This window comes from Ictalurus punctatus, chromosome 13, assembly GCF_001660625.3.
Source record: "Ictalurus punctatus breed USDA103 chromosome 13, Coco_2.0, whole genome shotgun sequence".
NCBI lineage: Eukaryota > Metazoa > Chordata > Actinopteri > Siluriformes > Ictaluridae > Ictalurus > Ictalurus punctatus.
In genome coordinates, this window is record NC_030428.2 from 812,154 (window position 1) to 839,752 (window position 27,599).

The 27,599-nt window shown below is 43.0% G+C and overlaps 1 protein-coding gene across 1 annotated transcript; it reads left to right on the plus strand.

Annotated features, from left to right (window-relative positions):
* Positions 1-195: 195 nt before the first annotated feature.
* Positions 196-27,599, plus strand: LOC108273771 (uncharacterized). Its single transcript, XM_017483290.3, has 19 exons — positions 196-296; positions 2,551-2,895; positions 2,992-3,342; positions 5,183-5,287; positions 5,389-5,484; positions 7,949-8,041; positions 8,714-8,788; positions 10,146-10,262; positions 11,263-11,373; positions 13,019-13,093; positions 17,464-17,556; positions 22,440-22,523; positions 25,727-25,765; positions 25,939-26,031; positions 26,215-26,310; positions 26,553-26,571; positions 26,656-26,713; positions 26,809-26,883; positions 26,982-27,599. The coding sequence occupies exons 1-18, from the start codon at positions 239-241 to the stop codon at positions 26,878-26,880; spliced, it is 1,980 nt and encodes a 659-aa protein (XP_017338779.1). The 5' UTR covers positions 196-238; the 3' UTR covers positions 26,881-26,883; positions 26,982-27,599.

A 27,599-nucleotide genomic window follows, 5' to 3' on the forward strand; every position in this document is an offset into this window, starting at 1 on the left:
GGCCTATGTATGTATAAACACAGAGCTACAGCAAACAGATTATGGTGCATATATTTATTTATGACAAAATTGAATCAGATTTGCCAATATACATACTGTTAATAAAGACTATGAACACTACAAACGTTTATAAAATATGCTTCTAGGTGTTAACAGAGGCGGTTCCCACAGAGCAGGTTGTACCATGTGATCTGAAAAGTTAAAGTGAAAATTAAAGTTGTTCTCTTTGAATGGAAACATGGAGACTGATATGATGCGTTGTTTTTATCTGTTGTTGTTGATGGTCATCTGTGATGGTAATATACAGCATTATTCTGCTTGTTAGTGCACTGTGACTTCACTTTGAGTTATATGGAGCTAAAAGGACAGTATAGGATGTTATTTATGTGAGGAGGATAGGTTTCTCTACCCGTGCTTCAACTCTGGAAAAAGAAATGCAGAATTGAGGGACTATAAAACTATAAACTATAAAAAATAAAAATAAATAGTTTGTCTGTGAAACTGCCAGTCAACCAGAATTAATTTCTAATTGCTGAATCACTAAAATCCAGCACAAGTGTGTATTGTGTCACTGGTTAAAAAACAAAAATAGAGGGTGTGATTCATGCGTAGACTGGTTTTTCCGGAGGAACAAGATAAAGTACAAGGCTCAAAACATTTCTAGAAGTCACAAAATGTATCTTAGATGTATCTAATTCACACTGAATTGAATGGTCATGCTTATTTGCATATTAAAATGTGTTTAACACGAAGGAGGAATTTCTGATAACAGAATGCAATAGAATAGAGTTTTGTTATGTATTTACAAAATTTTACAATTTCATTTAAGAATACAGAAAAAACCTGAAGCCATAGCAATGAGTCTGGAAATAGACATGAGGAGTAATGATTAAGCATGAAATTACTTTTCTCATTTTTATTACTGTAAATATCACCAAGTATCAGTTTACGGAAAAAGATGATCAGTGATTGGTTTTAAGAAAAAATGGTGATCAGTGATTGGTTTTAAGAAACCCTGGTGATCAGTGATTGGTTGTTGGCTTTTCACACTGTTGGTGAGTAGAGTGAAACTGCTCTCTCAACTCATACATTTAACAGCTGTGATGTGAGCAATCTCTAACATCTGCTCAAGATCACTAGATTCGTCACTATGATCCTGAGCCAATGGCAACACAGGGGCGGAGAAAGAACTAAAATCATAACAAATGCATGTGTCATAAATAAACAAAGTCAGCAAACAAAGGCAGTTGAGACCACCTTGTGGGTCTGAGGTTGTAGCTATGGGGAGGATGTCACCACGTTGACCTCCAGATGGAGCTCGGCTGGTGAGACCACCTCATAGGTCTCAGGTTGGAGCATTGGGGAGGGGGTCACCACATTCACCTCCAGATGAAGCTTGGCAGAGAAGACCATTTCTCGGGTCTCAGGCTGGAGCTTTGCGGCGGAGGTCACCCTATTTGCCTGCTCATAATAGGTGGTGATCGGAAGGGCAGGTTTATCTGTGTGCTCCAGTGTTTAGTGCGAGGGGAAATCATGACACAGTGGAGTTAATGCTCCAGGTCAGATAATCAGAGAGGTGTACTCCTAAGAACTTGAAGTTAGTCATGCATTCTCCATTTACGTAAATAGAGGTGTGTGCATGACTTTTTGTGGCCTGACGTAAATCCACAATAAGTTCCATTTTTGGGGGTATTGAGGGTCAGGTTGTTATTGGCATACCATTCCAGCAGGTGCTGGACCTTGTAGGCTGTTTCATTGAGCAATGATGATAAGGTCAACCACTGTGTTGTCATCTGCAAACTTGATTATGGTGTTATAACTGGGAGTAGAGGAGAGGGCTGGGTATACAGCCCTGTGGAACACCAGTGCTCAGAGTGAGGGTAGAGGAAGTCATGTTGCCGAGCTTCACAGACTGTGGTCTGTCTGTGAGAATGTCCATTATCCAATTGCAGAGGGAGGTACTGATGCCAAGGTGGGTGGGCTTATTTATCAGCTCAGCTGGAGTGACGGTGTTAAATGCTGAGCTGCAATTGATAAATAGCATCCTCACATAGGAATTGCTATTATCCAGGTGGGTCTGAGCTAATGTCACTCTGAACAATATAGAGGAGAGTAACACCACCACTCCTACCCAGAGAACACAACCAATTTTACTGTCTTGAACTCCCAGCCACAGACAGCTTACTTACTTTTAAGAAGTCTCAATCAGGTTATTCCAGTCCATCTCAGGCCATCACAAACATTTACCCATTCACAACTAGGGGAAATTTAGAGTAACCTATCTCTAAAGATAGGCCTTGCTGCAGAACTAAAAGTTCAGGGAGTGGAGCTGGACCTGATCTGACTCCTCCTATCAGCTTAACCCTAACCCTAACTCAGGTAAAATCAGGTCTGACTCCACCCCCTGAACTTTTGGTTCTGTAAGGAGGAGTACTGTACTTTCATTTACCTAGTGGCATGTTTTTGTGAGGGTGAAGGAAACCGGCATTGCCTGGGAAGAACAAACAACATTAGGTCAACGTCTGTTAACTGTGTTTTTATTCACTTTAGGGTTCCATGTCCATGGTCCGTCTGATCCTCTCATTGTCCAGCTGGGAGGCTCAGTGATGCTGCCCTGCTTTGTAGACACTCCTCTACCAATGCAAGAACTGGAAATAGAGTGGAAAAGAAATGACTCTGAAACTCTAGTGCACTTGTGGCAGGACGGAGAGAGTCATCCGGAGTCTCAGAACCCGAGTTATCGTGAAAGAGCTCATTTCTTCATTGAGGAGATCGCTCTGGGAAACTTCTCTCTCTTCCTTATGAACGTGACCCGGGAAGACGCAGGAGTTTATAAGTGTGCTGTCTACACAAACCATGACTCCTATGAAACTCTGATTGAAATAAAGGAGATTGGTGGGTAAATTCTTTCACTTAATTCACATGATGTTCTGTAAAATAAATACTTGATTTAAAAAGGAGGTCAATTCTGTTTATGTAATTCTCTTTCAGAGCGTTTGATCGTGTCTGGAGCCCACGTCATATCTGCATATGCGGGTGAAGATATCACTCTTAATTGCTCTGTAGACTCACATATCCCAGCGGAAAATATAGAACAGGTCTCATGGATGAAAATGGATGGAGAGATCTTAGTGCTGCTCTATGAACATGGTGAGGTCCAGACAGACTCGTCTCATGAGAGATACATGGACAGAGTAGAATTGTTCAGTGCTGAAGAAAGAAACAAAGGAAACTTCTCATTGAGACTGAAGGATGTCCGAACTGACGATAAAGGGCTGTATACATGTTCAGCATTCTCTGGGGCATTCTCAGATAACACAACTATGGAAGTGCAGCAGCTGGGTAAGTCACTGTTTTAATGTACAAATCATGTAAAGATGTACCAGAGCTGAGTGCTAAAATACGTTGGAAGTGGATTATCATGACTGAAATCATGTGCACTCTCTCTGGGTCATGTAATGGAGACAAGTGTAGAGTAAAGTTGAATGAAAACGGAGTAGAATAGACAGACAGAACAAGAACTACGAACACGTGTCAGGACTAAGGAACATAACCATAAGATGACAACATAAACAATCACAAGACAATGTGCGCTGTGGAAAACGTGACTATATACACACACAAGTGCTAATTAACCAAAACATGAAAATAGGTGCAAACAATCATGTGGTGGGATCGTGTGCGGTGCAGTGGCTGATGGGAATCGTAGTCCAGTGCCTATTTCCGCATATCCATGACACTTTCTCCTGTCAGTCACAGTGACGCGGTCACGTAATGGAGGCTGACACGGAAGCAAGTGCAGGTATGGCAGTTTAATTAAACAAAGTCCAAAGGATTAGGCAGAAATTAATAAACAAAGACAGGCAGAAGTCAGGGAGAGGTCAGGTGATCAGGCAAACAGGCAAAACTAGGCAGGGCAGAGAATTGAGGTCAACAGAGTAAACAAAGGTCGATGATCAGAAAGCAAACACGATATAAGGCTTGGACCTACGACAGAGACTAGGCAGCTGAACGTAATACTTCACAAAGTCATTGTGTAGAAGCAGTCTCTTTATACTGTGGAGTGAGTGTGTGAATTGGATGCAGGTGTGTGTGATTAGAATGAATATGAGTGTTCTGGGAATTGCAGTCCATGGCGGCTATGTTTGTAGGCCACAGTGCAGGATGGGAAATGTAGTCACTGGTTTGCTGTGATATAACAGATGCTAGCCAACTGTCAGCATCTGTGAGGTCATGCACTACCTATCCTCTATGTGTAAGCGCATTATTCTTGATGATATCAGTCCCTTAAAATGTCCGTTAATTGCTCCAAGATGAATGTAATGTGTATGTGTTGCGCAACGAGACTGGGACTGGAAGTAAGTGCAGGATCAAAGTCTTTATTATCCACTAAAGTCAATATACAAGATACAGGAAATGGGGTCAAAACATAACCAGAATTGAGGCATTAAACGTGAAACTAGAACTTGGCTTTTAAACACTCCCACGTAGCACAATTATACATTAATCTCGTGCAAACATTTACACATAGAACTAGAACCGAGGTGTGAAACAGGAAACCAGAGCAAGTCATCGAAACATTACCTCGTGGCACCATTGCACATGTAACTTCTTACATCTACACATTAACTAGACCCGAGGCGCAAAACATGAAACCTGTAATACTGCGCGAAGTGTGCAGCATCGCGAGGGGTTTAAATAACTAATGACATTTACCTTAACTGCTAACAGCTGGTAACAATTGAAAACACACCCTCGCACCTCCGCCAATAACTAAAACAGGGAGGGGACAGAACAGAAACCAAAACAAGTGCACATGTCCATTGTAAACAAAGTCCTGTCATCCACACGCACTTAAAACATGTGCATGTGCGCTCTCCGGCTCTCCGTGCATGTCGTTGCCGCAGTGCCATCTGCCAGCGAGATCGTGACAGTAAGCGCATTATTCCTGCATGATATCAATCCCTTAAAATGTCCATTGATTGCTCTATGATGACAGTTATTTTAAATTTTTTTTAAAAAACATTTTAACTGTAATATGAAAATGTATTTATTAGGGAAGCAGGTCCACTAGTAAGTTGATGTGATGAACTATTTTATAATATCACCAGTTGTTCTTTATTTCCTCACAGATATTACAGTGTTATAATGTTTTAATAACTCTGGTGTTTGTGCTACGCAGGTTTTTCCTCTATGCAGGTTGGAATTTTTGTTTTATGTGCACTGGGATTTGTAATTGGATCACTTATCCTAGGATACTTCTCTTATACATCTTTTAATAATAATGGTAGGTCTGACCTTCATTTTATCACTTCGGAAGTTTGGTAAGGTTACATTTCGAAATAATAAAGTAAACTTAATATAAAATGTTCTTTATTTTGCTTGTAGATGACAGCAGAAGAGCCCTAGCTATACAGTGGGGATACGTCCTTTGCCCTAATATTACTATGGCCATTGTCTTCATCCTTTGGGGTGTTACTGACGGTAAGTATCACTTAGACAACAAGCGTTGCTTGTGGCTCAGATAAACTGTTCACAGGGCAAGTTCTCAGCTTGGTCAATGAATGCGACCTGCACCTCATCTTGCAAAAGATCTTTCATCTGTTCACCGCTAGTGAGGACAGAGTGGTTCTGTCCACAAAGTCGACAGAGCCTTTTATTCTCTCTGCACAGGCCACAAAGCCCAGAGCATCAGGGAAAATGGCTGCCAAGAACTGGAGGAAGAAATGACAACCTCAACCAGCCCAGCACTGTGAGATGAGGTGTGAGTGGTCACAGACCTCTGACTGCGCCTTCACAGATGTGTAGTTCTTCAAGCATCTGGGAGAACCATGACCCTGTTGGTCTCTCAGAAGAGAGCATGATGGCTCACCCTCTCAAGCCTCTCCCATAGAGAAAAGATCATGTTGCTGGATGTGCCTGTGGTCCTCCAAAGGTCTTTTTAGACCTCTAGTAGCCACAATGCATAGCACTTAAACTGTGCCTCCCTATGACACAAACAGCACCCTCCCAGACACCTTGGCAGATTTTTGTTCAGGCTATAGCCTGTCCACCGGCCTACCGGAGCCCAAAGAGACAGCCATCATTTCAGGCGTCACTCAGGGCCCAAACAAACCCTCAGAGCCTAGAGGTACATAGATTAAAAAGTCCTTCAACCCCATTGTGGCACAAAGAAGCCAGGCTGATAAGGCTGGTACCTCATGAGGTAAGCCATTTTGGCTTCTATTCTATGAGGCTCATTTTGAAGCAGGGAAGCAGCGGCTGGCCGACATAATTCAACTGCTCTGTGGCCGCCTGTGGACCCTCCCTACACGCAGAGATCTCCTAACTCAGACTCACTGGGAAATACTCCAGCCTCATCCAGAAGGTCTGGCACTCTGGGCCTGGTGTGTGAAAGGTTCAATCTGACCACAGCCTGGTTATGTGATAGTGTTATCATAACCGTTCAGAATGTGAGAGCATCAGTTATGAGATCAGACTACAAATGCAAATGGAACCTAGTTGAGGAGCGGTGCTCAGCCTCAGGCTCGGTTGCTTTTCAGTGTCCCGTTTCTACAGGAACTGCTAGATAAGGGCAAAGCCCTCTCCACCATTAAGGAATACCTGCCATGTAATTTTGGGGAACAGGATTGATGAAAGGGGTTCCTCGACTCCACTACAATCTAAAGTTTTCATTCCAAGGGACTTGGCTGTGGTGCTGGATGTATTATCAGAACCGCTGTTCGATCCTCTGGATCAGTTAGATCTTATAGCACTTTCTTTGAATATGGTGATGCTGCTGGAACTGGCTTCTGCAAAGTGCATTAGTGACATCCACGCTGATAACCATGGTGGTAAACCCATCATGTATGCAGTTTCTATGGGGCGAGGCTCAGGTTTTACTGGAACCTAATCCTACATTCATCCCCAGAATTATCAGCACATCACTGACATGTCAGGTGGCTGGCGTAATAGAATCTTGTTTCTGAGGGACAAAGTGATGATACCTCACTCACGCCCCCATAGAACTGTGGATATGGTTGTGACCTAAAGGCATTCAACCTGTTACCCCTCGCCGGCAGATGGCACTGTGGCGCGGCTTCCAAATGGATACGTGACTTTGTTTTGGTTTGTTTTCTTTCTGCTTGAGTATTGGGTTATGTTTGAAGATGTCTTTGATTTGCCCCAGGTGTCCATGGTTTAGTTTTGATTGTGTTTGTCATTTAAACCCCTTGTGTGGCTGCACACATCACACAGTATTATTTGGTTCAAGTTAAGTTATGTCTAAAGAGTATGACGGTATGTGCTAACATTGTAGCATGCTAGCGGTCGTAGCTAGGTATCCCATGTTTGAGTATAGTCAGTATAGACCGTGCTCCCTGTGTTTGTTTGTTTGGTTGTTTATAAATAAAGACATTGCTCCTGCACCTACTTCCCGCCTCCAGTCCTGGTTTGTTACACAACCCCTTGTTGTCTCCCCCATCTCCACCAGTATTATGATAGAGAACACACCGCTGTACTGCCAAAGAGGAGACATGAAAGAAATTAATTCAGAGGTGCCATTAACATCTTTAAAAAATAAAATGGTTAGCACGTTGACCTCACATCTCCACCAGGGTCGGGGGTTCGATTCCTGCCACAGCCCTGTGTCTGCGGAGTTTGCATGTTCTCCCTATGCTGTATCCCCAATACATTCTCTACATGTATTGTAGGCTGACTGGCCTGTCCAGTCATGTCTGTAGTGTATGAATGTGTGTGATTGTGCCCCATGACCCCTGGGATAGGCTCCAGGTTCCCGTGACCCTGTAGGATAAGTGGTACAGAAAATGCATGGATGGAATAATTGACAGTAATAGTAATTCAATAAAGAGACACTATTGTGTCGTATTAAACTCAGTGGGGTGTTGGTTAATAAACAGTTTCTTTATTGGCTGTGATACATTCATTAATTCATTGATCTTTCCTCCAGGGTTTTTGACAGAAGCAGCAACTTGTTCAGCACTGAACGGTGTTCGGATCCTTTTTCTACTTTGGATTGCTCTCCACTTGAAAACATTTGAAGGTATGAATTGATGATCTCATGGATAAGTGGTCTTATGAGAACTTCTCAGTTATTGGCATTATGTAAATATGTAGTTACAAATCTGAAAGAATAATCCATTTGCAGTTTAAATTCGCAGTAAACATGTTTTCGATATAATCCTTTAATAAATCATTTTTTAATCTAGTTTTCTTTATAGAAACTGTGTAATGTTACATAGCAGAGCAGGAAATAATGACTTTTTGAGTATCACTGCCATTACATTTAATTGTAAAGTGTTAGATTTGACACTTTGTTGGAGGCTGTTTAATGTGACACTGGATCAGCTGCAGGTGTGTATAAAGGTCTGCATGTCTGATAAAGTCATTTAATATATATATATATATATATATATATATATATATATATATATATATATATATAAATATATATATATATATATATATATATTAGGTATTTTACTTTCCATCCCTCACCTGTACCCATCCCAGAATGTCTTGCACAGTTTGAATTCCTGCTCCAGGTCCATCTTTTGCTTACTGCTAGCTCTGGAAACACCTGCAGCAGGTCATCAGTGTTTAGGATTACTTTAGTTATCCAGTACCCAGTTTTGAAACTGGGAATGAGTTATAAATGGGGGATTTATGAAACACTGGCCTAATCAGTACGTACTGTGTCCTCATTATATTGCAGGTTATCCCCGCCAAATAATTAACCGCTTGGCAATTCCACTACAATATGCAGTGATAAATTTTGTTGCTTATTCATGTGAGTATCAAACCATTACACCATTACCATCTGCAGGATCTTATTTCATTCTTGTATAAAGTAAAAAGTTAAGATTAAAATGATTTGAAAATCATGTGTTTCCACTGTCTTTGGAAAGATAAAAAATAATTAGTCTCAATTTTTTTTATTTCTAAGATGCAAATTAAAGTAATTGTGTCACGAAACGAGACTTGGTCCGGAAGTAAGCGCAGGAGTAAGGTCTTTATTTACACTCAAGTCAAGGTATTATGAGGCAGGAAACAAGGTCTAAACATAAACCAAGAGCTGAAACACAAAACATGAACTTAAACTGGGCATGGAAACGCTACCACTTTTAACTAACTGAAACTTCTATCATTTACCTAGAAATGAGGCATAAAACACAAAACAAGACTATGACATGAAACTCTCGTTTAACTATGGCCTGCAACTATCATTTAACAATGACACACATGGTTAACTATGTCATGAAACTCTCGTCTTACGATGACATGAAACACTCATTTAACTCTGGCAGGAAACACTCGTTAAAATATGGCATGAACAAGGAACAAGTAACTAGACAGAGCATGAAAACATTACCGCCTGGCACCATTACTCTTATCCGTCTTTACTCTGATACTGCCCGACGTGCGTAGCAAAGCGAGGGGTTTAAATAAGCAGTCACAATTACCTTAATTGCTGACAGCTGGTAACACTTCAAAGCACACCCTCACACCTCCGCCAATAACTGAACAGGGCGGGGACAGAACAAAAACCAAAATAAGTGCACATGTCCATTGTAACCAAAGTCTTACCGTACATACAGCTGACTGTGCACGTCGTTGCCGCAGAGCCATCTGCCGGCGAGATCGTGACATATTGTCAAGAGGTAATTATCCGTATCAGCGCCTTGGTCTATTATCTTTTATCACATCTGGGGAAAATGATATTACTTTGGTTTAACCCATTGCTTGGGGTAGAGAAGTCATTTTAAATGCACAGGTCTGATTGTGCTCTATTAAAAAAGAACGAGACAGAGCTGTTTGAATGTGACTGCTGTTATATATGTGACTGGATTATAATTGTTCCAGCTCTCCTCCAGTGCAGTTTGCTTCATCTGAGTAAAACTTTAACTTCATTATTAAGGCTTCTTGCTGCAGTTGATGTGATGACGTCTACCGCAAAGTGTAATATTTAATTTTAATACATTATTTATTTCCTTTACAGGTTTTTACTTCTGCATTTCTCTAAGCAAAGCGTTGAATTTTTGAATTCAAAAATTGAATTCAAAGCGTTTCATATTTTTGTTTACAAAGCACTGTATGTATTTGTGTAATATATACTAACATTATTTTTTGCTTTTGTTATTGTCTAGCTCTTGTTGTGGATGTCTGGAATAGACTAGACACTGAAGGGAAAATTATTCTTCTGATATTTCTGCTACCGTGGCCACTTTGTACTCTTCTGTATATTCTATATGTTATCGCTATCGGTAGGTGTTTGAAGCATTTATTTTTTTTGATATTAAACATTTCTTAATGTGTGTGTGTGTGCGCGTGTGTGTGAGAGAGAGAGAGAGAGAGAGTGAGAGAAAGAGAGAGAGATAGAGAGAGAGAGATAGAGAGCAAGAGAGAGACAGAGGTAAATCACTGCTACATTATAGAATTGATGTACAGATAGATTCCAGAAATGTTATTACATGTTTTAAACAATTTCACACAGACTTAATCAGTTACCTTTTTTTGTGGAAATTTACAGTACCCCTGCTCCTTACTCAAGAAACTTGCGCTTAAGTTCAAGATCAAAATCGAGGATAACTCAGACATGCCTCTGTGTATAATTCTGAAATAACTTCTAAAATAACATCCCTGCTGACAACATCCTGTTTCAATTCAATTCAATTAAATTTTATTTGTATAGCACTTTTTACAATAGACATTGTCTCAAAGCAGCTTTACAGAAATATCAACATGGTATACAGATATTAAAGGTGTGAATTTATCCCAACTGAGCAAGCCACTGAGTGGCGACGGTGGTGAGGAAAAACTCCCTAAGATGTTTTAAGAGGAAGAAACCTTGAGAGGAACCCGACTCAGAAGGAACCCATCCTCATCTGGGTAACAACAGATAGTGTGAAAAAGTTCATTGTGGATTTATATGAAGTCTGTATGGTCTGTAAGAGATGTTTAACATCTCTGTGTATTTATTTCCTTTAAAAAACTTTAGATTTTTACATTAATTAACTGTTTAAATTTGTTAACCTGCAGCAAGTGATGAAATGAATATTTCATATTGATAAATCGTAGTTACACGGGTCCTTACACTGGAATGACAGCACTGGTGTATAACTGTAGTGTTACCTTTTGTTTCGGGTAGCTGTCATAATACCTGGAATATAAATACCATTCATGTGTTTTTATTTATTGTTCTTTTAAAAATGCCTTACAGACCTCTGAAATAACCTTTTAATGATATTCTATTTTCCAATACAGTGTGCCGTGGAAGGACTCTACAAAAACGAGCAAACCTAAGTTACTATTTTACAGAACTCAACAATAGTCTACGAATAGTGTTTATTATATTGATATATGGAGTTTATCCTGGTAAGTACCGCTTTTTGCAGATAATGTTGTACTTCATTGACATGTATGTTTCATTAAATGTACTATTATATGTTCCCAAGCACATCTTATCCTAAAGTCTAACATTTACACTGCATGTATACAGTGAGGGAAAAAAGTATTTGATCCCCTGCTGATTTTGTACGTTTGCCCACTGACAAAGAAATGATCCGTCTATAACTTTAATGGTAGATTTATTTGAACAGTGAGAGACAGAATAACAACAAAAAAATCCAGAAAAACGCACGTCAAAAATGTTATAAATTGATTTGCATTTTAATGAGGGAAATAAGTATTTGACCCCTCTGCAAAACATGACTTAGTACTTGGTTTAAAAACCCTTGTTGGCAATCACAGAGGTCAGACGTTTCTTGTAGTTGGCCACCAGGTTTGCACACATCTCGGGAGGGATTTTGTCCCACTCCTCTTTGCAGATCTTCTCCAAATCATTAAGGTTTCAAGGCTGACGTTTGGCAACTCGAACCTTCAGCTCCCTCCACAAATTTTCTATGGGATTAAGGTCTGGAGACTGGCTAGGCCACTCCAGGACCTTAATGTGCTTCTTCTTGAGCCACTCCTTTGTTGCCTTGGCCGTGTGTTTTGGGTCATTGTCATGCTGGAATACCCATCCATGACCCATTTTCAATGCCCTGGCTGAGGGAAGGAGGTTTTCACCCAAGATTTGACGGTACATGGCCCCGTCCATCGTCCCTTTGATGCGGTGAAGTTGTCCTGTACCCTTAGCAGAAAAAAAACTGCAAAGCATAATGTTTCCACCTCCATGTTTGACGGTGGGGATGGTGTTCCAGGGGTCATAGGCAGCATTCCTCCTCCTCCAAACACGGCGAGTTGAGTTGATGCCAAAGAGCTCCATTTTGGACTCATCTGACCTCAACACTTTCACCCAGTTGTCCTCTGAATCATTCAGATGTTCATTGGCGAACTTCAGACGGGCATGTATATGTGCTTTCTTGAGCAGCGGACCTTGCGCGTGCTGCAGGTTTTCAGTCCTTCACGGCGAAGTGTGTGCTGAGATTAGGAGCACTCCCTTTAAGAGTGTGCTCCTAATCTCACCTCGTTACCTGTATAAAAGACACCTGGGAGCCAGAAATCTTTCTGATTGAGAGGGGGTCAAATACTTTTTTCCCTCATTAAAATGCAAATTAATTTATAAAATTTTTGACATGCGTTTTTCTGGATTTTTTTGTTGTTATTCTGTCTCTCACTGTTCAAATACAACTACCATTAAAATTATAGACTGGTCATTTCTTTGTCAGTGGGCAAACGTACAAAATCAGCAGGGGATCAAATACTTTTTTCCCTCACTGTAGATGTAATGTAATTGATTTTACACACAATGAACACTTTTAAATTCTAGATATTTTAAATATTTAAACATATTCTCTATATTTTGTTCCCTCATTGTCCAGACCTACTAACACTTACATACAGTACCTTAAAATCAGTCTCATTCCACAAGATTTCAGTTTTAGTCGTGTGTGTGATGAGCCTGGAGCATATTAGCTTCAACAGCACAATTACAGACACAAATAATAATTCCAGATTAAATCTGAACCTTCTCAAACAAAGTGCTGTATTAATGTAATGAACATTCTCTGTTTTTCAGGATATCAGGCTTTTGCAGTATTTCAGTTTTTGGCATGGATTTGTTTTCGCCGTTATTTTTATTGCAAGCGTTTGTGTAAGTACATTATATAATTCTTTATTTAATTCTTTATTTATCTCATTTTTGATAATTAATTTTTGCCAGTCAAACATTACATTTTATGTAATATTCGTTCATAAGTATATTATTTTATCTTCAGTCCACAGACATTACATTATTTAAAACTCTATATGTGTAGATAACAGTTACCTGTCATGATTCCCCCTTGAAGCAGCATGCTCTAAGCGCGAATGCGCGAGCACCTGCTTTTCCATTGTTGTCAGTAGTGACATCTGGACATGTGTGTTTTGTTTATGTTTCTGTCATGTCTCCTCCCTGTTCTGTCATTGGCTGGGATTTCACGTGTGTCTGTATTGCCCTCAGCTGCTAGCAGTTTAGACGCTGATCATGTCCACATATATACTGCGCATCTCCCAGCACACAACGCGGAAGATTATCGTAGAGTTAGATTAGTTCGTTTAGTTGTCACAGTCACAGTCCATGTTTAGAGTTAGTTCACGCTGGATTATCCGCTCCCAGTTCCTCGTCATAGTTCATGTTTCTCGTTCTGTTTATCGACCCTGTTTTCCGTGACCACGACCTTGGTTCATGTTTAACCCTGTGTATGCCTGTTTGCCGATCGCCTGACCTTCGCCTGTTTTGGATTACGTTTATGGATCACGTTTTGGATTTGTCTGCTTGTCTCTCTTTTAAAATAAACAACTGTTCATACTGCACTTGCATCCGTCCTATCTACGCTCCGTCATAATACGTGACAGAATCTTCCGCCATTACATGGATGCAGCAGGAGGACAAGGGAGACATCACGCTACAATGGGAGTAGCAGGACAATACCTTATCGGGCAACGTTCGGATTACTGGCCGCATTTCTTGTCCGTGCAGTTCCCTCAGCGGTACGCCGTTGAACTGCCGCCAGAGACAGCGGGATTGGGGAGCTACCCGCTGGAGCTCCTTTTCAGATGCCAGGAATATTTCTGCAGCATCCCAAGCCTACTAAGAGACAGTGGATCGGGTTCTTGGTGTCCAGGTTTTGCGGTCCGGCCCGTGACTGGGCGGAGCACCTGGTGAGCACTGAGACCTCTGTCCTGCAGGAAGGTCACTCAATTTGCAGAACTTTTTATGGAGGAGTTCACGCAACCAGGGCAACTTCATGGTCTGGATTTACTGGGGTGGAAAGTCAATGGACAGCCCCAGCCTGACCTGCCCTTTAACCTCTATTATGAGGGGATTGACAGGTCAGCCTCCACCGATCCGCTTCAGGTTCCAGCCAACGTGGAGGAGGTAGCACCGACATGCATGTCTGAGGGCTGCAGGTGGGAGACCAAGCTACAATGCCCTACCTGCAAAAAAACTGGGTCTCCAGGAAGCATTCTACTGCTCTCAGGAATGCTTCAAGAGCAGCTGGTGGGAGCATAAGAAACTCCACCAGAGAGCCCGTGCAGAGATCCAGACCGGGGTCAACAGGGTGACCTCGGAGCGTCCGTTGGAGGTCTCGGCACCTGAGCCCCAGCCGGAGGTGAACCTGGCGACCTCAGAGCTCAAACCTGAGACCCACGAGGTGGGCTCACCTGCCGAGCTCCAGCTAGAGGTCAACAAGGAGGCTCCAGGACCAGAGCTCAACCTTGAGGTCCAAGTCAAGTCTCCAGTCTCTGAAGTCCAAGTCAAGTCTCCAGTCTCTGAAGTCCAAGTCAAGTCTCCAGTTTCTGAAGTCCAAGTCAAGTCTCCAGTCTCTGAGGACCAAGTCCAAGTCAAGTCTCTAGTCTCTGAAGTCCAAGTCAAGTCTCAAGTTCCTGATGTCACATCCAAGCCTGCTGATCCAGTTGACCAAGTTCCCCTGATATCTAAGCCTAACAACCAAGTTCTGCTCAAGCCTGAGTCTACTGATCTGGCCGACCAAGTTCTGCTCACGCCCGAGTCTACTGAAACGGCCGACCAAGTTCTGCTCACGCCTGAGTCTACTGAAACGGCCGACCAAGTTCTGCTCACGCCCGAGTCTACTGAAACGGCCGACCAAGTTCTGCTCACGCCCGAGTCTACTGAAACGGCCGACCAAGTTCTGCTCACGCCCGAGTCTACTGAAACGGCCGACCAAGTTCTGCTCACGCCCGAGTCTAACGACATGGCGGACCACATTCTGCTCAAGCCAGAGTCTACCGACCCGGTCGCCCATGTTCAGCCCACGCCCAAGTCTACTGACCCCGTTCCGCCAAAGCCAGAGTCTGCTGACATGGACAACCAAGCTCTGCTCACGTCCATGTCTGCTGACATGCACAACCAAGTGTATGTTGAAACAAACAATCAAGCTCTGCTCATGTTCCCATCTGATGACCTGAACCACCAAGTTATGCTCACGCCAGAGTCAGAAGAACCGTTCGACCAGGTTCTGCTCACGCCTGAGTTTGCTGAAACAAACAACCAAGCTCTGCTCATGTCTACGTCTGATGACCTAACCAACCAAGTTATGTTCACGCCCAAGTCAGCTGACAGGGACAACCAATTTCTGCTCACGCCGGAGTCTGCTGACACGCACAGCCAAGTTCTGCTCACGCCGGAGTCTGCTGACACGCACAGCCAAGTTCTGCTCACGCCCGAGTCTGCTGACACGCACAGCCAAGTTCTGCTCACGCCCGAGTCTACCGACACGGCCACCCAAGATCCGCCCATGGCCAAGGTTCACAGGGTGACCTCAGAGCCTCAGCCTCCCTGCTCAGCTGAGGTCGTCGCTCAGTCTCCCTGTTCGGCTGTGGAGGTCGCTCAGCCTCCCTGTCTGGCTGTGGTTGTCGCTGTGCCTACCTGTTCAGCCGGGGACGTCGCTCCGCTTTCCCTGCTCCGCCGAGGACGTCGCTCCGCTTTCCCTGCTCCGCCGAGGACGTCGCCCTGCTTCCCTGCTCCGCTGAGTACAGCGCTCTGTTTCCCTGTTCAGCCGAGGATGTCGCTCTGCTTTCATGCTCCGCCAAGGACTTCGCTCAGCCTGCCTGCCCTGCTGTGAATGTCACTCTGCTTCCCTGCTCCGCCGAGGATGTCGCTCTGCTTCCCTGCTCCGCCGAGGTCGTCGCTCTGCCTTCATGTTCCGCCGAGGACTTCGCTCAGCCTGCCTGCCCGGCTGTGGTCGTCGCTCCGCTTTCATGCTCCGCCGAGGACTTCGCTCAGCCCGTCGGCCCGGCTGTGGTCGTTACTCTGCCTCCCTGTTCAGCTAGGGATGTCGCTCTGCTTCCCTGTGCCGCCAAGAACACAGTGCGGTTTCCTGGCTCTGCTTGGGACATTCAGCCCAGGGGGCCGGGGCCGCCAATGAAATGGGATGACTCATGGCACTCCAGGAGGAGTGCCTTTGGGGGGGTTCTGTCATGATTCCCCCTTGAAGCAGCGTGCTCTAAGTACGAATGCGTGAGCACCTGCTTTTCCATTGTTGACAGTAGTGACATCTGGACACATGTGTTTTGTTTGTTTCTGTTATGTCTCCTCCCTGTTTTGTCATTGGCTGGGATTTCAAGTATGTCTGTATTGCCCTCAGCTGCTAGCAGTTTAGACGCTGATCATGCCCACATATATACCACGCGCCTCCCAGCACACGACGTGGAAGATTATCGTAGAGTTAGATTAGTTCGTTTAGTAGTCATAGTCACGGTCCATGTTTAGAGTTAGTTCACGCTGGATTATCTGCTCCCAGTTCCTCGTCATAGTTCATGTTTCCCGTTTTGTTTATCGACCCTGTTTTCCGTGACCACGACCTTGGTTCATGTTTAACCCTGTGTATGCCTGTTTGCCGATCGCCTGACCTTCGCCTGTTTTGGATTATGTTTTTGAATCACGTTTTGGATTTGTCTGCCTGTCTCTCTTTTAAAATATACAACTGTTCATACTGCACTTGCATCCGTCCTATCTCCGCTCCGTCACAATACGTGACATTAACTGATTACACAACTCCATTCCTAAAAACTTTTACATACAGACTTTGTGTGTTGGTCAGGAATACAGTGAATGAAAATGTTAACATTAATAAATGTATTATTTTCACAAATGTACATGATTCGAAACACATTTCACTTTTGATTGTGTTCATATAAAATGCATGATATATGTCATTTTAAATTGATTGTAAATTTTGTTTGAATTTAATTTGTAATATAATACATGTGGTGTAAACGGTTAACTTCTCTCTGGCTGGAAAACTTAGATAATGTTAGTGAGGAATAAAACCATGCTTGTGATGGTATATTCCATCAGATTTGGGTATTGTATTAACAGTTAAGTAGCTTGCTAGCACTGCGCTAACACTGCAGCACAGAAATCCTGGTACGGAGTGTGCAGCAGATTTAATAACCTCAGTAAGATCAGTGAGAGATGCATTATGTGAACTATGTAAAAACACTTGTTTATTTTTGCAGTTTTATTCTGGCTATCATTGATGATGATCCTGGAGGTTCTAAGTGCATCAGGGTCGATCTACGTCCATTATGTCGTTGTGGATAATGTGAAAGGTAAGTACCAGTCCTGCTTCATTACTGTTTACTAGTAGAGGAGATACTTTTCCACTGGATCGTCCATGCATGGTTTCATGTACAAAAGAAGTGTCACGTACCATGATTGAAGACGGAAGAAGATGCGGATGACAGACTCAGGCAGAATAATCCAAAGGAAATAGACAAAGTTCGTGGTCGAGAAACAAGCAGGAGTCAGGTGATCAGGCAAACAAAACAAAGCAGGGCAAGGCAGAAATTGAGGTCGGGGTCGTAAACACTGTTCAAAGTCACTTTGTGAAAACACGAGAGATAAGGCTTGGATAATGACAGAGAGCAAGTCAACTGAATTTTTACTTCACAAAGTCTGTATGCATCCAAAGTCTCTTAAGTGCGGTGGTGAGAGTGTGTCTGTGATTGGCTACAGGTGTGCGTGATTAGAACTCCGGGGAAGGTGAGTGCATGCGTGTGTGGGAAGTGTAGTCCTCAGCGGCCATGATTGTAGTAAGCGGTGACCCGGGAAACCGAGTCGTGGCCGGACTGAGATATGACAGAAACACCCCCCGGAACTGTCCGCCCCCCACAGAGCTGTGGGTCCAGGATGTCTTGCGTCAGAACCTTGAATTGTTCTTCTGGCCCATAGCCCTCCCACCCGATTAAGGAGGGAGATATGTGACTGTGTCGATGTAGTTCCAGATGATAGGTGACCTCATTGATTTGTTTTAAGACTTTGAATGGCCTCGTGTACCTTAGGGTGAGTTTCTTGCAGCCATGTGGTTGTCTCAAGTCCTTGGTGGACAACCAGGGCTGGTACTGTGGATGCTCGCTGCGGAGGTGATCAGCTTTGTGCATGTAGGTGTGTGCTGTCTGTCTCAGTGGCTGGTGTGTGTTGGCCCAGACCTGTTTGCTCCTCTGGAACCACAGATCCACTGCTGGTGATTCCGTGGCGTTCGCATTCCAGGGGAACAGTGGGGGTTGGTAACCTAGTACACACTGAAATGGTGTGAGATCTGTGGCTGAGTGACGCAGCGAATTCTGTGCATATTTGGCCCAAGGGAGAAATCTTCTCCAATCCTTTGGGTTTGAGGCACAGAATGTTCTAAGGAACTGGCTAATTTCCTGGTTGACTCGTTCCACTTGGCAGTTGACTCGTGGATGATAACCAGATGTGAGATTGACTGTGATCCCCATTTTTTCCATAAAACTAGACCATACCCTGGGTGTGAACTGCAGTCCTCGGTCACTGACTGTTTCCTCTGCTATGCCGAAGTACCTGAATACATGTTGTAATAGTAACTCGGCTGTCATGAAGGTGGTGGGCAGGGCGTGTAGTGGAACAAGCCTTACTGACTTCGAAAATCGGTCCACCGTCACCAGAATCGTTGTGTTACCCTGGGACTCGGGTAGGTCTGTAACAATGTCAATGGTGATATGTGACCATGGGAGTTCTGGTACAGGTAGAGGCTTGAGCTTGCTGGCTGGGAGTGTCCGTGGAACTTTACTTTGAGCACAAGATAAATATGACGCCACTACTCTGTGTATCTCTCTCTCCATATTTGGCCACCTGTACTTTTCCCGCAACAGATGGTAGGTGCATTGTGCACCTGGGTGACCTGTGGCAACCACCGTGTGGGCCCAGACAATTAGTTCCACTCAGGCACAAATCGTCTTCCTGAAGGGCATGTTGCTGGAACCTGTGACTGAGGAATGTTTTCTAGTGTTTGATCCAGCTCCCACTCCAGGGCACTAATAATACAGGAGGGGGGTATGATGCACTTCTCGTGGTTCCTCAGAACCTCAGTGCTGTCCAGACAAGACAGGGCGTCAGCCTTAGTGTTCTTGGATCCGGGTCTATACGACAGGGTGAACTGGAACCTGGTGAAAAATAGTGACCATCAGGCTTGACGGGGTGATAAACTCTTGCCGGTATGTAGATATTCTAGGTTCTTGTGATCGGTGAATATGATGAAGGGGTGTGTAGCCCCCTCCAGCCAGTGTCACCATTCTTCCAGGGCTAGCTTAAGGGCCAAGAATTTGCTATTGCCCACATCGTGGTTTCATTCTGCTGGTGATAGTTTTCATGAAAAGAATGCCACAGGATAGAGCTTGAGTTTCTCTCCGAAATGCTGGGAGAGGATGGCTCCTACGCTCCTCTCTGATGCATCGACCTCCACTACGAATGGCTTGGATGGGTCTGGCAGGCGTTTGGGTTTTCCTTTCAATAAGGATGTCAGTGGGTGTTCTATAGAGCTGAAATCTCAGAAATTTGCAAAACCCAGGAATCTCTGTAGCTCTTTCACAGTTGCAGTCGTGGGCCATTCTGCTACTGCTTTCACTTTAACTTGGTCCATGGTGACCCCCTCAGGGCTGATGATGTACCCCAGAAACGAAATGGTGTCCTTATTGAACTCACATTTTTCGGCTTTGACATAAAGCTGGTGCTAGAGTAGTCTCTGCAGGACTTTCCGGACATGGTGAACATGCTCTTCCTTGGAACTGGAATAGATCAAGATATCATCGATGTACGTGATCATGGTACATCCCAGCATGTCCCTTAGGACGTCGTTTATTAAGCACTGGAAAACTGAGGAAGTGCTAGAGAACCCATACTGCATTACCAGTTATTCATAGTGACCGGAGGTGGTGCTGAACCCCGTATTCCACTCATCTCCCTCTCTAATCCGGACCAGGTTGTATGCACTGCGGAGGTCCAGTTTTGTGAAGATGGTGGCAGCACGAAGTCGTTCTAGGACGAGTGGTACTAACGGGAGAGGGTAGCGATACTTGATACAGCACTGATTAAGACCCCTGTAGTCTATGCATGGTCGGAGCCATTTTCCCTTCTTTTCCACAAAGAAAAATCCTGCAGAGGCGGGGGACATAGGAGGTCTTATGTAACCCTGCTGTAGTGCCTCTTGGATGTACTCCTCCATAGCTCTCTTTTCAGTCTGTGATAATGGGTAAACCCTTCCTTGGGGTGGCTTAATTCCTGGAAGCAGATCTATGGCACAGTCATAGGGCCGATGAGGTCATAATCCACTAGCCCTTTCTTTGCTAAACGCCTCGCTGAGGTCCTGGTATTCGGGTGGAATGTGGACTGTGGCAGTTTTATCCAGGCTTTCGATGGAGGTGGTCGCTAGGGTGATCACTGGTGTCTGAAAACAATGGTTTATGCAGTGGGGGGACCAGTGTGTGATCTCCTTGAGAGTCCATGAAATACCTTCGTTGTGTTGTTCTAACCGGGGAGGCCTAGGACCACTGGATGTCTGGCGGACACCGTGACGTAAAACACCATGCTCTCCTGATGGGGCCACTCAACATCCAGACCAGCGCAGTCCATCAATGGCTTGAATCTGACGTGGTGTGCTTAGGGGATGAACGGGGATGTTGTGCTGCTATACGGTGGTCTGGTCAATGAAATTCCCCGCTGCTCCTGAGTCAATCAGCGCTTCTAAAGTACAAGACACTCCTGAGTATTCCACTATGACAGGTAGCAAAAATGCAGGTTGAGATGCTCTGGGTTGAAGGATCCAAACTCACCCCTGGCTGATGTGGTTTGGCCGTTCCGTTGTCTCCGCTGCTTGAGAGGGCCAAGCTGCATGGGTTAAGCCGGGAGACTTTGCACTGCAACCACAGCCTCGCTGCGTACTGGGCAGCGGCTCTGTAGGAGGTGAACTAGGGGGATAGCCAGGCTAATGAGTGAATCGAGGGTTAGTTGGTCATCGTGACAGGCAAGCTCTGTCACTATATGGTTGGTTCTATCCACTTCTAGCAGCAACAGTGCGAAATTCTAAAGCATAATCCGCAACGCAGCGTGTCCCTTGCTTTAGGGTAAGTAGTTCCTCCCCTGTCTCCTTGTTGTCTGGAGAGTGATCAAAGATGATCCGAAAGCAATCCGTCAGCTGCTCCAGGGAAGCGATGGTGCTGTTTCCCCGCTCCCATTCAGCCATGGCCCAGAGTAACGCTCTCCTGGTCAACAGCTCCACGAAATGGATAATTCTCAGACTCTCCGGCATTCCTGGTTAGCTCGAGAAAAACAGGGAGCACTGGATGAGAAAAACCCCGACAGCGTGCCGGATCCCCGGTATATTTCTCCGGCGCGGGTATGGGAGGAAAATGCGCAGGCGTTGGTGTAGCGACTGGCGCGGCTTGAGCTAGCCTAGCCACTTGCTCAGTCAGGTTGGCTAGCTGTTGTTTCTGGTTGCTAATCATTCTACTGTGGCCTTCAGCCACAATGGATCACCCGCTACTTCCATAGGAAGGGGAAGTAATCTATCACGTACCGTGTTTGAAGACGGAAGCAGATACGGGTGACAGACTCAGGCAGAATAATCCAAAGGAAATAAACAAAGTTTGTGGTTGACAAACAAGCAAAGGTCAGGCGATCAGGCAAACAAAACAAAGCAGGGCAAGGCAGAAATCGAGGTCAGGGACGTAAACACTGGTCAAAGTCACTTTGTCAAAACACAAGAAATAAGGCTTGGATAGTGGTAGAGAGCAAGTCAACTGAACATTTACTTCACAAAGTCTGTATGCATCCAAAGTCTCTCAAGTGCTGTCATGAGAGTGTGTCTGTGATTGGCTGCAGGTGTGTCTGATTAGAACTCTGGGGAAGGTGAGCGCATGCGTGTGTGGGAAGTGTAGTCCTCAGCGGCCATGTTTGTAGTAAGCGGTGTTTCCTGGGAAACTGAGTCATGGCTGGACTGAGATATGACAAGAAGTTATAAATGTTAAATAGTTAATCAGGAAGCCAAGAGGAAGAAGGTAAGAATAATCCAGTACAAAAGCACGACCATGTGTTTTATCTTTCAAAGTGTTTTTACTGCAGTTCTGTGGTGAATTGTTTATACAGTAACTCTGTCGTGATTGCACTTGTGTAAAAATGTCTTTTTCTCACTTTGTAGAGCGTGACGCGCTGACCTGTGCGACTGCATTCCTCCACATCTTGAATACGATAACACTGTTTATAGATATAAAGTATTCATCAGGTATTCATTACTTTTCTCATCCTTTTGAAATACTTTCTATTTTAATAGCACGATTAAAAAACTAATCCATTCAGATAAATTCGAAGAAAGTGGTTCAAACTTAATTAAAAACTAAACAGAAATTTTACAACAAAAGAAAATGAGCTTTTATCACTGGATTTCACAGATGTCTAATTGTAAAATATTTTTTAAAAATATAATAAACAAAATGCTTTTTGTTTTTTTTTTGTTTTTTTTTTTACATCAAGTGTTATATTAAGCAGCATACATAAGACCTGCACTACCTGAATAACAGTAACATTATTTTTATTTTATCAGAGGTTAGTTACAATAATTAGACCACTGCTCAGGTGAATTCTCAAATCAGAAAGTGTTGATTCATTTTCTATAACAGTACGGACCTGAGTATTTATGACTGTAACATAAATGTTTATATTAATGCACTCACTGTCATACTGAAAGTTATTGTTTCTGTAGTAATAGCTCGTTGACAAGTGGAGGCTTCATTGGTATTGTTGTTGTAATTGTTGATATGGTTTTCTGTTAGGAGACATTTCTTTAACATTTATGGAAGGAGTATCGAGTAGGTGCTGTGTAACAGTCAGTAATATCCAGGTTTTTGTGATGTAAGAAAATTAATTCAAGATAAAATCATGTGAGAACCTTTTCTACTTTTATTGTGACATTTTAACATTTTATTAACATATTAAGATATTAACATTTTAACCTTTTCTTCCATTATTGTGACATTTTAACCTGCTAATTAAAGTGAAAAACAATAAGAATCATTTGAGGGGAAAAAAACAAAAAACTTCCAAAAAACTTCCAATCTCCAGCTTGCATAAGTTTGCACATCCTTTTATAACTGGGAAAGTGGTAGTGTTCAGAATCAACCAATCCCATTCAAACTCGTGTTAAATACTAATTAGTGTACATCTGATCTTTCAACATCATATACAATTGCCTGGGCAACCCAGGCAAACCCTCTACAGCCAACCTCAATGGGAAGCAGCGGGTCTTCTAACCTCTGCTGTCTCATTTACCTGCCAACTCCTTGTACTTGCCCCTCTTCCATTCAGGACCATGTCAGGCCCAAGTGTGGTCGTGGTGATGGTTTTTGGGAATTTGAGCTGCCTTCTCACGTCGACCTTTAGCTGCCAGTCCCGGGTTGTTGCCAGAAGTCCCCCTGCTGGGTTCCTGCTCCGTGGTGATTTCTCTCCAGCCCTAACAAATGCGATCAAGCGCTGTGCTGGCTGCCAGTGTCTACTGAGAGAGATCCCCATGCTGATGGCTTCTGCAATAACCCTTAGCACCTGGTCGTGGTGCCACCGATAACGTCCCTCTCCCAGGGCTTCAGGGCAGCAACTTAATATGTGCTCAAGGGATCCTCTTGTTTGGCACAGAGGGCATGCAGGGGTGTCTATCAGGCCTCAGGAAAAGAGGTTGGTTGGGCTGGGGAGGACATTATAGACTGATTGGATAAGGAACTGGATCTGATGTGGCTTCGCTTTCCACAACTCTAACCACAAGATCTTTCGATCCATTACCTGTTCCCAGCGAGTCCACGCCCCTTGTTGTCACATCCCCACCATCCTGCTGATGCATCTTTCCTCCACCTCTGCTCGAATTTCTTCGTGGACTAGTCGACATCTGTCCTTTCCCCGGGCCTTGTCGTATCGAGGTCTTTGGATCCAGCCAAGCCCTGCATGTCCTGACGCCACTGTCCCCACCAGCACACTATACCACAGCAGAGTTTCAGCCTGGTCAACTGCCTCCTGGGCCCTCCACTTCCTACCCATCCTCACCTCTATGCCAGCCAAGAAGACTTGATAACAACCCAAAGCAAACCTCCAGATCAACAAAGGAATGGCTTCATCAAAACAAGTCCAGAGCTAATTCCAATCAAAAATCTGCGTAGTGACCTGAAGAGGGCTGTGCAGAATGCTTTGCAAAGAAGAATGGCAAAATATTGCTAAGTCAAGATGTATCAAACTGATTGACTCTTACCCAAAAAGATTGAATGCTGTTATAAAATCTAAAGGTACTTCAACTAAGTATTAGTTTAGGCGTATACAAACTTATGCAACCAGATTATTTATTACTTTTTCCCCCTAAAAGGATTCTTATTGTGTTTCACTTTAATTAATAGGTTAAAATTTCACAATAAAGGTAGAAAAGGTTCTGACATGATTTTATCCTGGTTTAATTTTTTTTTTTTAAATCACAAAAACCTGCCATTTTAACAGGGGTGTGTAAACTTTTTACATCCACTGTATTATATAGGAGCTGTACACGGTCATTCCCTTAACATCTTGAAGATAAAGAGAAACATTTATAAAAGAAGCCAGAAATGGGAAACTCCTCTGTCCTGGAGATTGTTCTCATGAATGTTCCACAACATTTACTGTAACTACAGCCATGGGGGTAAAAGAAAGTACACCCTCCTTCAATTCTATTCTTATTTATTTTCAGGAGTTAAATAACAGTTATGTGGTCCTCACCAACTTCTATAAACAAATAAATAATAAAAAAAAAAAAAACATCTAGAAGTGTGACTACCTCTATAAAAGCAGAACTTATGGGAGTTTTTTGTTCTGGAGCACATCATGCCAAGGAGAAAGGACATCAGCCATGACCTCAGAGAAGAGATTTGTTGCTGCTAATCAGACTGGGAAGGGTTATAATTGAAATTCACCATTCTCGAGAGAGAAGGATGGAGAGCCTTCAAGACAGTTGCCTTCTCTTCTCAGGAGTGTGCGTTCCTGCAAATTCAGCCCAAGTTCAGACCGTTTAATCCTCAGAGATATAAAGAGAACCCCAAGAGTTTCATACTGTGGCCTCTGTAAGCACATTTTTGGAGTATTGGCGTCTGTGAGATGTTTGGCCAAAGCATCTTGAATGGTCCTTGCACCGCTGTATCTAATCATTCCGAGTGGTTTTATCATTCAGTAGTTGTGAGTAATCTAATGCGTTACACAGCTAGAAATGTGGCGTCCATGTGCATGGTTGTGAATGTCCTGCTGAAAGGGTCTGATTTTGACCAGCTTCAGTTACCACTGCTGTGCAGGTTTGGGGTTCCACTAGTGCGTTGTTATTTATATGGAATTGGAAAACGTGTACTGGATTACACAGAAGGGAACAGGTTTTGTTTCTATTGTCACAGATCTCGTATAAATTCACTGATTTCACTTTAATCACCACAGATGAAGAATCTGACTCCAGAAACACTGGGACACAGCAACGTAAGTACAACATTATTTTCTGTCAAAGTATGAAGATATTTCTGTCTCAGTCAGGATATATCCGAGTTACATTCAGGCCATAAAATACCGTTATTCTATATTTATAAAACAACACACGGAGTTAAAAGAGAAAAGTGAAGGTTTTGTCTAATCCTCATGTCTTTGTGTTGCAGGTTTGTCCCATTTGGTTGTGTTCATGTTTGGCTCAGTGGTGGTGGTTCTTGTGAACGCGGTTGTGTTATTAGTGGAGCTGATCCTAAAAGCGCGTGAGTGAACTCTATAGTCCATGATTTTAATAATAATTCTACAAAAACTCATCACGGTAAAAACGTTAGTGTGAAATTACTGACATTAAAGTAATCAGAAAAATGTTATTGAAACCAGTCCAGTTAATGTATATACGTACAGAACTACAATTTCTTTTCTTTTCCAATTATGATTATAAATAGGAACTGGCCAGCGTACAGTGGATCTGCGCGTCGTTCTCCTACCGACTGAATGCGTCTTTGCTGTGTGCTGCCTTGCTTTACAAATATCTGCTTTCTGTAAGTATAATCTACAAACACGACACAGTGTGTGATCTGATGTAGCTGCTGTGTGTACTTTTTCTCATTCTATTGTCGTATCAGTAACAGAAATAAAGTCTCTGACTCTGAATATATCCCTTAGATCAGACACTACACTCGGATTATTTACATCCGGATCGGTTTAGTACTTGTGCATGCTCTAAACACGACCAGTTTCTGTTCTAAAACACTGTCACGTTTTCTTTCCCCATCACACACAGGGAAGAGGAACAGAAAAAGGTACGTGAGTATTGCTGAGGAACATGAATATATAGATAGATGTTTAGAGAGACGATAAGATCGTTTTTGTTCTGGTTTTTACAGTATTAGAGAAGAAATCGACCGGCTGGGACGATCGTGCGGGTGTAAACAGGAACACAGGGTGAGTACGTCACGGTGTAATATTAAACACGGAATAAAAAATTGATTAACATCATTAACTTGTGTGTTTTTACATTAAACTTCATACAAACGCAGGACTCACCTCCACAATGTGATGAACGTGAACTTGAGAATCTGGCTCCTGAAGCTCAGCCCTCAGGGTCTTAGCAGGTAAGAAGAAAACAACAACACAAGATTGTTCCAGGTGTTATTACTGAAATATGAAATGAAAAGATGAATGAATCATCAGTGATTGTGTGCGCATCTAGAAAAGCAGAACGTACGGCGGGTTGGTGTTCTGGAGCACTCGGGTGTATCTCTACATCACGCTGAGAAGAAAGGACATCATCCATGACCTGAACAGACTGGACGCACTCGTCTGATCACCTCAGGGATTGTTTTAAAGATGCTTGTAATGTGTTGTATATAAATATATATATATATATATATATTTTTTTTTTTACAATCTTTTGAGTGACACGTAAATGTGAGTTTCTTGTCTTCATGTTTGCGCCTCCTGTAGAATAGTTTTTATTATCTAATTTCTCGATATAATGACTGGATTTATTCATTTATTACCTGTTTTGAGACATTTTATTTTATTGTTTTTTATTGTTTATTTTATTTAGATGCTCAGAGTTTATATTTTTATACAGTACACATAAATCAGATGACATTATATAAGAGTGATGCTGGAAAGGTATTATAAGTAATGCATTTCTATAATTGTATATAACATTTCTTTATTATTTTTGTTTAGTTCTTTTGCATTTCAAGAGTTAAGTCTGACTGCAGCGAGAGGAAACATGGCGTGCTGTATGTTAAAACAATGAGAATTCTTTTTCTTTCTTTCTTTAAAAATAAAATCTGTAAAGTTGTGTAATGTA